Genomic DNA, 11,655 nt, shown 5'->3' with positions numbered 1-11,655 from the left:
TGTCTGTGGTGCACTGATGTCAATACTCCAGATGGCTCCCTGAGAAGGGGCCCTGGACCTGTGGCAGCAAACCCCTAAGGCAGCTGCTCACCTTGTGGCTTGGCCTGAAGCTCTTGCCTCTGCGCCGGGAGGCGGTCTGGCCACAGGCGCAGCTGGCTGTGCCGGTCCCTGAAGCTGCTGGCACAGAGATAAAAACCAGGCATATGCAATAGCAAGCAATGTACAGTAAGAATGTACAGTTGCTGCCTCAGCTGCTAAAGACAGCAACAGGACTGTCAACAAGGCCTGCTTGGTACCAGACTGGGATGGGAACACTGGTCGGTAGCGGGCTGGAACCAAACGGAACGGAGCAAACTTTGTACGCATCAGGCACGCGTGCCTGTGGGAACCTGCTGCCCAGAGCTGGGTGCGTAGCTCTCCCTTGGCACAGAGCCATGGGGCGAGGACGCAGCCACCTCTCTTTGAACGGGTGATGGGGAAAAGTGCTGTACAGTTGAGGGACACACAGCGCTCTGTAGAGCTGCAGGAGAAACATTTCTCCAAAAGTATGCTTGGAGAATGCACACTAAACTCGTGACCGTGTACGTATAATTGTAGGACGGATACGTGTTGGGTTATTATTATTGTTTGGGTCTGCAAACGCGTTATTGTTTATTATTGTTGTTATCTGTTCACCAGACCTGGATACAAAACAAAATAATAAAGCACTATTTTCCAAACCGGATTAAACCCCTGCACCTGCATCCACTCAGCCAGAGTACATTAGTGCGCAATGGGGGGTCACACCTCCCCTACGCCCCCACTGCCATTCTAGGCTCAGACAACGCAAGCAGCAACACCGCTATACAGTATGCTTTCAGGCAAAGTACTGTAAAAAGATAAAAACAGCACGAGTCGAGACTCAAACCGGGTCCGCTGGTACTGGACCAGGGATGGTACCACTGTTTGTACCACAATACAGACTTTGAACACAGTCTGAACGGTGATGAACCGAGCAGACAGTAAAATGAACTGAGATGAACCGATCGGTTCAGCAGCCGCACAGTGTCTGCGCACTAGTGCTGTACTGTACAGTACTCTTGCACGGTACGGTTCAGTGGTGGTATCTTCGGTACTGTCCGGTTCAGTGGTAGACTCTGTATGGTGCGGTTTGGGTACCGAAGTGCAGTAACCTTGTTTGTTGTTCGGTACGTGTACGGGGTCAGAAACGGGGCAGGTCTGTGACCCACAGTTACTGCAGAAGCAATATATAGGAATGCCCACCTATATAGCTTCAAGCAAACCAACACAGCCCTAAGACTGGGGATAGTTACCACAGGAGCGATTTAGGGACGCTCTTGGCTAACCAGCAGTCTGAAAACTGAGGAAAGCCTTCTGTTAGAGCCGTAACAGTCTTCACAATAATTCTGCAAGCAGAACTAACGTGGCAACGAGACACTGTGGCAAGTAGCCGACTTAAGGTTATTCGATCCCGCGGCACAAGGCCGCTGTGGGGCTAACGAAAACCATGGCTGAGTGCACAATACGTGTAAGCAGGAATTACTATAAGCATGTAACAGTAAACCGTATTAAGAGTGTAATTACATAAGCAGATATAAGTAATGACACATTTGTTCATAGATCTCTCCCACTTTCAGGTCGGATGAAAGGAAAAATGATGATGATGTTTATGCCCTTGGGGGCGGGCATGACTGCATCACAGGCACTACATGCATCTTTGATACAGACGTGCTCAAATTTGTTGGTACCCTTACAGCTCATTGAAATAATGCTTCATTCCTCCTGAAAAGTGATGAAATTAAAAGCTATTTTATCATGTATACTTGCATGCCTTTGGTATGTCATAGAATAAAGCAAAGAAGCTGTGAAAAGAGATGAATTATTGCTTATTCTACAAAGATATTCTAAAATGGCCTGGACACATTTGTTGGTACCCCTTAGAAAAGATCATAAATAATTGGATTATAGTGATATTTCAAACTAATTAGTTTCTTTAATTAGTATCACACATGTCTCCAATCTTGTAATCAGTCATTCAGCCTATTTAAATGGAGAAAAGTAGTCACTGTGCTGTTTGGTATCATTGTGTGCACCACACTGAACATGGACCAGAGAAAGCAAAGGAGAGAGTTGTCTGAGGAGATCAGAAAGAAAATAATAGACAAGCATGGTCAAGGTAAAGGCTACAAGACCATCTCCAAGCAGCTTGATGTTCCTGTGACAACAGTTGCAAATATTATTAAGAAGTGTAAGGTCCATGGAACTATAGCCAACCTCCCTGGGCGCGGCCGCAAGAGGAAAATCGACCCCAGATTGAACAGAAGGATAGTGCGAATGGTAGAAAAATAACCAAGGATAACTGCCAAAGAGATACAAGCTGAACTCCAAGGTGAAGGTACGTCAGTTTCTGATCGCACCATCCGTCGCTTTTTGAGCGAAAGTGGGCCCCAGGAGGACTCCACTTTTGACAGAAAAACATAAAAAAGCCAGACTGGAATTTGCTAAAATGCATATTGACAAGCCACAATCCTTCTGGGAGAATGTCCTTTGGACAGATGAGTCAAAACTGGAGCTTTTTGGCAAGTCACATCAGCTCTATGTTCACAGACAAAAAAATGAAGCTTTCAAAGAAAAGAACACCATACCTACAGTGAAACATGGAGGAGGCTCGGTTATGTTTTGGGGCTGCTTTGCTGCGCCTGGCACAGGGTGCATTGAATCTGTGCAGGGCACAATGAAATCTCAAGACTATCAAGGCATTCTGGAGCGAAACGTACTGCCCAGTGTCAGAAAGCTCTGTCTCAGTCGCAGGTCATGGGTCCTCCAACAGGATAATGACCCAAAACACACAGCTAAAAGCACCCAAGAATGGATAAGAACAAAACACTGGACTATTCTGAAGTGGCCTTCTATGAGTCCTGATCTGAATCCTATCGAACATCTATGGAAAGAGCTGAAACTTGCAGTCTGGAGAAGGCACCCATCAAACCTGAGACAGCTGGAGCAGTTTGCTCAGGAAGAGTGGGCCAAACTACCTGTTAACAGGTGCAGAAGTCATTTTTGTCCATGCCATTTTCATTTGTTTTATTATTTACAATATTATGTTGAATAAAAAATCAAAAGCAAAGTCTGATTTCTATTAAATATGGAATAAACAATGGTGGATGCCAATTACTTTTGTCAGTTTCAAGTTATTTCAGAGAAAATTGTGCATTCTTCATATTTTGTGAAGGGGTACCAACAAATTTGAGCACGTCTGTATATCTTATTCAGGTTTCAAGGGTCTTTAGGTTAAATACCACCATTAGGTAATGGCTACATTTCGTACTTGATAGGGAACATACTGGTTCTGACAATCCCCCTGTGGCAAAGTGGTTTGCAGTGCGCAGGTATAGAGGTGATGCAGAGAGAATGACAAACAATAGTTACTGGGGAAATGATTGTTTTCATTGTAATCAAAAGTCACTTGACAACAGTAAATAATAATGAGAACTGGCAATACACAACGATGTGTATTGCTCGGTTAAATCCACGGGGTTCAATCCCGAAACAATAAACACAGTTTTAAACACACACAAGACACTCACACGATCACAAGTCCAGAGTGAGTGCTAAAGTGCAAGTGGTGATAAACAATTTATTCCTGAACAGTTGTGCAGTGTTGTCCGGGTTTGGTGCTGGCCTTAAGCGACAGCTCCGGAGTGTGTTAGCCGTCTAACAAGAACAAGTATTATTAGACACGACAAACAAACAAAACACTCACGGTTAGTTTACAGTTTTTCCTTTCGCGGGTTCGCACTGAACCATAACAAACAGATCACCTAGCCATGTCCCCTTTTGTACCGTCAGTCACGCCCCATTGGTTGGTGAGTACAACTGATTCTCATCCAATCCGCGGTTGCCACATCGCTTCCCTTCTGGGGCGATGACTAGGTGTACCGTAGCTCCGCTACCTTTCTAGATGACTGACTTCCACCTAACCCTTGGAATGAATGGTCTGACCATCCCGTCCAGGGTACTCTGTTCCCCTTACTCCGCACTTTCACAGGTCAGGAGGGAGATTTATAACCAGATTCATTCTTTCTCTGTCACACCACCCTGCTCCACCAGGGGCTCGTATCGGCAATGCTGTTACACTATATAAGAACATAACAAGTTTACAACAAGTTTACAAACGAGAGGAGGCCATTTGGCCCATCTTGCTCATTTGGTTGTTAGTAGCTTATTGATCCCAGCATCTCATCAAGCAGTTCCTTGAAGGATCCCAGGGTGACAGCTTCAACAACATTATTGGGGCGTTGGTTCCAGACTCCCACAATTCTCTGTGTAAAAAGTGCCTCCTATTTTCTGTTCTGAATGCCCCTTTATCTAATCTCCATTTGTGACCCCTGGTCCTTGTTTCTTTTTTCAGATCCAAAAAGTCCCCTGGGTCGACATTGTCTATACCTTTTAGGATTTTGAATGTTTGAATCAGATCGCCGCGTAGTCTTCTTTGTTCAAGACTGAATAGATTCAATTATTTTAGCCTGTCTGCATATGACATGCCTTTTAAACCCGGAATAATTCTGGTTGCTCTTCTTTGCACTCTTTCTAGAGCAGCAATATCCTTTTTGTAATGAGGTAACCAGAACTGAACACAATATTCTAGGTGAGGTCTTACTAATGCATTGTAAAGTTTTAACATTACTTCCCTTGATTTAAATTCAGCACTCCTCACAATATATCCGAGCATCTTGTTGGCCTTTTTTATAGCTTCCCCACATTGTCTAGAAGAAGAAACATAAACTCCTAGGTCTTTTTCATAGTTCCCTTCTTCAATTTCAGTATCTCCCATATGATATTTATAATGCACATTTTTATTGCCTGCATGTTACACTTTTCTCTATTAAATGTCATTTGCCATGTGTCTGTCCAGTTCTGAATGCTGTCTAGATCATTTTGAATGACCTTTGCTGCTGCAACAGTGTTTGCCACTCCTATTTTTGTGTCATCTGCAAATTTAACGAGTTTGCTTACTATACCAGAATCTAAATCATTAATGTAGATTAGGAATAGCAAAGGACCTAATACTGATCCCTGTGGTATCAGCTAGTAGGTTTAGCTACATCAACATACACAAGAGCTTTTAAATAGTACACCAAAACTAATAATATAAAGACTACTGCTTTTGACTGCTGGCAAGTTAAATGTTACTTTAGAGTACAAAACTTAAAGGTCCTTTCACACCAACGTAACATTCTTTCTTTTATTTTTTAGAATACTGTATGATGCAGGCTTTCGCACCGGCTGTGCAGTGAAACAGACGGGGTCTGAAATAAACTGTGTTCCTATTTCTCTGTGTGTGTCCAGCGTAAATGTACATAAATATTCAAAATCAGCATGTCAAATAACTGTTTTATTACCGTGTTCAAAATGAAATTTATATATATATATATTATATATATATATATATATATATATATGACACACACAGTCAAAAGTTTACATACCCCAATGGAAATGTATAATTTCTAGAAATTTCTCGAAAACAAATAATTATAGGAAAAATCTTTTGTAGGAAAAGTTTTGCTTTTGTGGATGAGAAAAAAAAAAAGTTACAAGAAATAGATATCTGCAATTATTTATTCAGCAATTATTTTGCAAAATTCCAAAAATGCTAATTCATACCCCGACAAGGAAAATGAAATTAATAGCTAGTTGAGACACCTTTAGCAATAATAACCTATTTTAAATGATTAGGATATTTGTCAGCTTTTGGCATTATTATTTAGTGATTTTTGACCAGCCTTCAAGCAAAATTGTTATAGTTCATTCAAATTCCGAGGACTCATACCAAAGATTCTCAATTGGATTTAGATCGGGACTTTGACTAGGTCATTCCAGAACCTTAATTGTATTCTTCTTTAACCATTCTGAAGTAGATTTTAATGTGTGCTTTAGATCGTTGTCGTGTTGGAACGTCCAGTTGCGCTTTAAACCAAGTTTTGTAGCAGATATCCTTTGTAGAAGGATATTACCACTTCCATGCTGACAGTAAGTATGGTGTTATTTTCTTTGCACGCCTCACCAGACTTTCTTCAAACTTATTATTATTTATTTCTTAGCAGACGCCCTTATCCAGGGCGACTTACAATTGTAACAAGAAATCACATTATTTTTACATACAATTACATTCTTTTTTACACATTATTTTTTTTTATTTTTTTTTTACATACAATTACCCATTTATACAGTTGGGTTTTTACTGGAGCAATCTAGGTAAAGTACCTTGCTCAAGGGTACAGCAGCAGTGTCCCCCCACCTGGGATTGAACCCACGACCCTTGGGTCAAGAGTCCAGAGCCCCAACCACTATTTTTGTTTCATCACTCCATAAAACCTTTGACAAGAACTCATATCCATCATTCAAAAGTCGTTTTGTAAACTTTGTGATTGTTCGTGTGACGTTTTCCTAAGAGTGGCGATTCTATCAGAGCATCAAATTCTATCAGAGCATCAAAGGGTATGAATACTTTTGAATTAGCATTTTTGGAGTTTTGCAGAAAAACTGCTGAAATAAAATCTAATTTCTTGTAACTTTTTTTCCTCACCCACAAAAGCAAAACTTTTGCTACAAAAGATTTGTCCTATACTTATTTGTTTGAGAAATTTCTAGAAATTATAAATTTCCATTGGGGTATGTAAACTTTTGACTACAACTGTGTGTGTGTGTGTCTCTATCTATCTATATATATTCTTCAATAATAAGAACGAGACGTTTAAATTGGTTGTTTCTGAGTAGCCTACAGAGCACTGCCTGAATTGAAAAGTCAAATCACACAGGCAGGCACCGGACTACAAAACAGATACATCTCTCGTTTTAGCTACAGTTTGTAGAAAAAAAAAAAAAAAAAAGTTCAACAGCAGTCTGAAGTATTTTGTTTAACAATGTTTAGTTTTAAGAAAGTGAGTATGTGTACTTGGGTACACTACATTGTATGAAAATAGTGGTGCCTCATGTGGCAGAGAGTCAAACGAGGGACCGGGTTGTACCCCGGACACAGCGTACAGCGTGGAGCCTCATGTGGCAGAGAGTCAAACTAGGGACCAGGTTGTACCCTGACCACGGCGTACAGCGTGGTGCCTCATGTGGCAGAGAGTCAAACAAGGGACCAGGTTGTACCCTGACCACGGCGTACAGCGTGGTGCCTCATGTGGCAGAGAGTCAAACAAGGGACCAGGTTGTACCCTGACCACGGCGTACAGCGTGGTGCCTCATGTGGCAGAGAATCGAACGAGGGACCGGGTTGCACCCGGACACAGCTACAGCGTGGTGCCTCATGTGGCATAGAGTCAAATGAGGGACCGGGTTGCACCACGACACAGCGTACAGCGTGGTGCCTCATGTGGCAGAGAGTCGAACGAGGGACCGGGTTTCACCCTGACCACGGTGTACAGCGTGGTGCCTCATGTGGCAGAGAGTCGAACGAGGGACCGGGTTTCACCCTGACCACGGTGTACAGCGTGGTGCCTCATGTGGCAGAGAGTCGAACGAGGGACCGGGTTTCACAATGACCACGGCGTACAGCGTGGTGCCTCATGTGGCAGAGAGTCGAACGAGGGACCGGGTTTCACCCTGACCACGGCGTACAGCGTGGTGCCTCATGTGGCAGAGAGTCGAACGAGGGACCGGGTTGCACCCCGACACAGCGATAGCGTGGTGCCTCATGTGGCATAATCATATCCACCAGGTTGCTTGTACTGTAATGTGGTCAATGTGCTTATCAAGGCCAGCCAGTGCCGCTCACATCCAAGATTCCAATTGCAAAATGAATGAAAATAAGCTCTACATACTGCAGAGATGTGTGATTTGAATGAGTGGCAGGCAGTTGATGGCTCTGGATACCTGAGAAAGGGATTTCTATACCTGCACAATTCCAGTCTCGACCTGTCCTGGAGGGAGCACTTCATAGCTATGTGTGTCCCCATGCCTGTACTTGCCTACATTGTAGTGCAGCAGCTAGACACAGAACGGATTTCCAACTAGGCATCAGATGCCAAGGAGGCGGGATTGCTTTTTGTCTGGCCTGGAGTTTGATGAGCCACTCAGAAGTATTTTCTAACCTTGCAGCCAATCCGCTGTGCCACCCTACCAGAAAAATCTGAAATTGCATTCATTTATAAATCTGCAAAACAATTTGCTTTTCTTTATATTTTTTATTAAATATAGAAAACACCATTTTGTTAATGGTTAAAAGCATTGGCAGAAATATGTGAAGTGATTGAGGGGTAAAGTTTGTTACAGTGTTTCATCCCCAAACAGGGCAGCCACCTACTTCAATTAGATAGAGAAGTGAAGAGCAGAACCCACAATATCAAACTCCACCCAAACAAACCTCAAGGACCTTGCTTCATTAAACTTCAACAAAATAGACAAAAGTTAAATTACCACTTCGCTCTTTTATGGCATTAGTTACATTTTTCTTTTGCCAAAACTCAATATGCGACATTAAAATGTACTTTGGTTGCAAACCAGAATACGTTTTTATTTATTTTTTTTCCATTCCTTTTAAGAGTGTTTTACAAATTGCCAGAGAGGTTTACAGGTATGCTTTTCTGTAATCTGCTGGGTAAACTGAAGGCCAGCCTGACAGCCCTGTGCAAGTACAGTAGTCTAGTCGCAGGAGACCCGATGCACTTCTGTGGGTCGCTGGCTGGACGAAATGCTACTGAACAGGTCTATTAAAGTCCAAAATGCAGTACTGCAGTGCAAACAGTTTGTTCAAGGTCCAAGTCAATGGCAATTAGGGTGCAGAGAGGGGAGACTCTCTGGAAGGCGACCCTGTATCGTCCTCTGGTGGAAAGACAGTGAGGGTGCAGGCTCGGATGCCCCCTAGTGATTCGGGGAGGTCAAACACTTTATGCCACTCATCCTTCTCAGGATCATATTTTTGGACTATTTCCACCATACAGCGGTTGTTCCAAGAATAGCCGCCCACAACATAGATTTTGTTTTCAAACACGGCCACGCCAACGTCACTTTGCCCACGCAGCATGGCTGCAATGGGAGTCCACTGGTCTAGGGAGGGGGAGTAATATTCACAACTCAGAACATCGTCGTAATCGCTGGTTCCTCTGAAGTGATTTCCGCCAATGACGTAAAGCCTATCTCCGACAGTGCACATACAGTGCAGACCTCTGACCGTGGTCATAGGGGCTTTTTGAGTCCATTTGTCTGTATCGGGGTCAAAGCACATGAGTTCTTTCTGGAAAGTGTCGTGAGTGATTCCTCCTAAAAGAAAGAAAGATCAATTAGTAATACTGAATTCCTGTTTCACACAACAAACAAAACAAATATATTTCATTTGGAAATTCAAGAGGCAATCAGTCTTCACTGTACACTATCCTAGCCTGCCTGTTGTGTACCAATGAGCAGACTGTGCTCAGTATTTGCATCTCCTAAATAGCTTGTAAAGATTTGGGAAATACAAGCTACGAGTAAACGATAGGACAACTATACCAGTAAATATAGTCATGTAAACACATTGAAATGGAATAATAAAAGCCCAGCTTCAAGCACAGTAACAGATTAAGAGAGTCCACAGGGGGGCTCAATTCTATTTCTGGAGTCCTGCAATCTCAAGCATGCTCAGAGTTCTCTCAACAAGGGGCAGGGCTGACAGCCTGGCTTGCTTCATTAACACATACTGAATCCCAAGCTTGTTTATTTTCTATAAATTCATTTTTTGGCCTGCAGTCTCAGTACTGTCAGGCTGTTACAGAAATTGAATTGATACGTAGATATGCAAGCAAACCTTAGACACAGTTTAATTATGGAACTACTTGAAAAAAGCTGCTAACTAATATAAGATACTGTGTGTGTGTGTGAGAATAGTTATATTATATAACCTTCACAGACATCATAGAATCCCTGCTCATCAATGGATTGAAATACTGCACTAGTTGTTTCCTGTGATCAGAAGTCTAACAGTAATGTATATCCTATAGCTCACTATTTTAATAATGAACTGCAATGAGCCGTATCTACAGTAATAGATTAACAGTATGCACAGATGATTATGACACAGTCCTAATGGTTTATACAGTACCATTGAAACTAGCAATATACAGTACAGCCCAAGTGGCCTAGCAAACAATCTAATAAAACACACCATATCCTATAGAGTGCTCCTGTCCAACCACTCTCTCCATTACTTTCATCGAGGACGGCCATGCCCTCCCTAGTGTACAGCATTCACTGGGTGCTCCGCATACAGCTCATTTGTGCAACACTGCTATTCTGGCACAAGGCAGCTAGTTCAGTATTCAATAAATAATCTATTGTGTACTGATCTCATACTGTATCTGTATGCTGAAGTACGTTTGATTGAGATTGCTACATATAAAGTGCATGAGGAGGAGGATTGTGCAATGCCAGCGATGGACAATATACAGGAGATTTCAGAGAGCCTGTTCATATCAAGGACTGGACTCTATATTCTCTCTCACACTGTTCTAGGTGCAGTGCTACTGCCACATTATAGACAACTACTGCCTAAAGGAAAGGTTTTGGAAACAAACCAGTAAGGGGACAAAGCTAGTAAGAAACAACCTTGAATGAGAAAGGTGGTACTCTAAAGTGCAAGATATTGACTGTCAGGAATTCTTTTTTTTTTTTTTTTAATAATTCTGCAGATCAACTAAACCACAATCTTCAGAAAATATCTTATCGATAATGAATTACCTTTTTTAATTAGATTGTATGGTGGACCCTGTGAGTAATGTAAGGCGGCTACTGTAAGCACCAAGTATTTTGTCCAAAACGCTAACCGAGCGCAAATCACATCAGGTCTTCAGTTTTGCATGCTTGCATCCCCTGGTTGTCAATGATTCGCTGTACAGAAGGACACAGTAATTTGAACCTAAAAGTTCATCAACACCCCTGTTACACAAGAAGGATGCCTCAATGGATTAAATGAAGTGAGCAGAAAGTCCTTATAATACTCCATCATAACACTCAGAATTATACAAGAAAACATGTGTTTTAGGTGTACTCTCTCTTGTTTGTTTAAAACCTTTAAATCAAACCTGGGACATGAAAAGTAAACAAATCCACATACAGACCTGAAATATACATGAAGCCAACATAGACTGTCCCAGCATGTCCGTAGTGAGGTTCGTTCATTTTTGCAACGTACGTCCATTCATTTGTTCTTGGGTTGTAGCATTCGACTGTGGCTGTTTAAACAAGAAATAACAGTGTGAACAGCAGGGCAGGACACAGCAAGGAGCAGAGCAGGACAGGGCAGGGGAGGGCAGGGCAGGGTGCAGAGCACAGCAGGGCAGGGCAGGGAGTAGAGCAGGGCGCACAGCAGGGCAGGGAGCAGGGCAGAGCACAGCACAGCAGGGCAGGATAGAGCAGGGCAGGGAGCAGAGCAGGGCAGGGGCAGAGCAGAGCAGGGCAGGGAGTAGAGCAGGGCAGGGAGCAGAGCAGGGAGAAGAGCAGGGCAGGACAGGGAGCAGAGCAGAGCAGAGCAGGGCAGGGGCAGAGCACAGCAGGGCAGGGAGCAGAGCACAGCAGGGCAGAGGGCAGAGCAGGGCAGGAAAGAGCAGGGCAGGGAGAAGAGCAGAGCAGGGCAGGGAGCAGAGCAGAGCAGAGCAGGGCAAGGCAGGGAGC

The 11,655-nt window shown here is 43.1% G+C and overlaps 1 protein-coding gene across 11 annotated transcripts in view; it reads right to left on the bottom strand.

Moving 5' to 3' along the window:
- Positions 1-8,175: 8,175 nt before the first annotated feature.
- LOC117430585 (kelch-like protein 13) overlaps positions 8,176-11,655 on the bottom strand; it is an 89,930-nt gene continuing 86,450 nt past the window's right edge. For all 11 annotated transcript variants that reach the window (XM_034050773.3, XM_034050775.3, XM_034050767.3 and 8 more), the window contains 2 exons: positions 11,103-11,216; positions 8,176-9,270 (listed from right to left, as the gene is read on the bottom strand). In XM_034050773.3, coding sequence (XP_033906664.1) covers positions 8,783-9,270; positions 11,103-11,216 — 602 coding nt within the window. In that variant the 3' untranslated portion in view covers positions 8,176-8,782. The remainder of the gene's footprint in view (positions 9,271-11,102; positions 11,217-11,655) is intronic.

Source organism: Acipenser ruthenus, chromosome 26 (genome assembly GCF_902713425.1).
Source record: "Acipenser ruthenus chromosome 26, fAciRut3.2 maternal haplotype, whole genome shotgun sequence".
Lineage (NCBI taxonomy): Eukaryota > Metazoa > Chordata > Actinopteri > Acipenseriformes > Acipenseridae > Acipenser > Acipenser ruthenus.
Note: the sequence above shows the minus strand (reverse complement) of the source record. Positions and strands in the feature narration are given on the sequence as shown.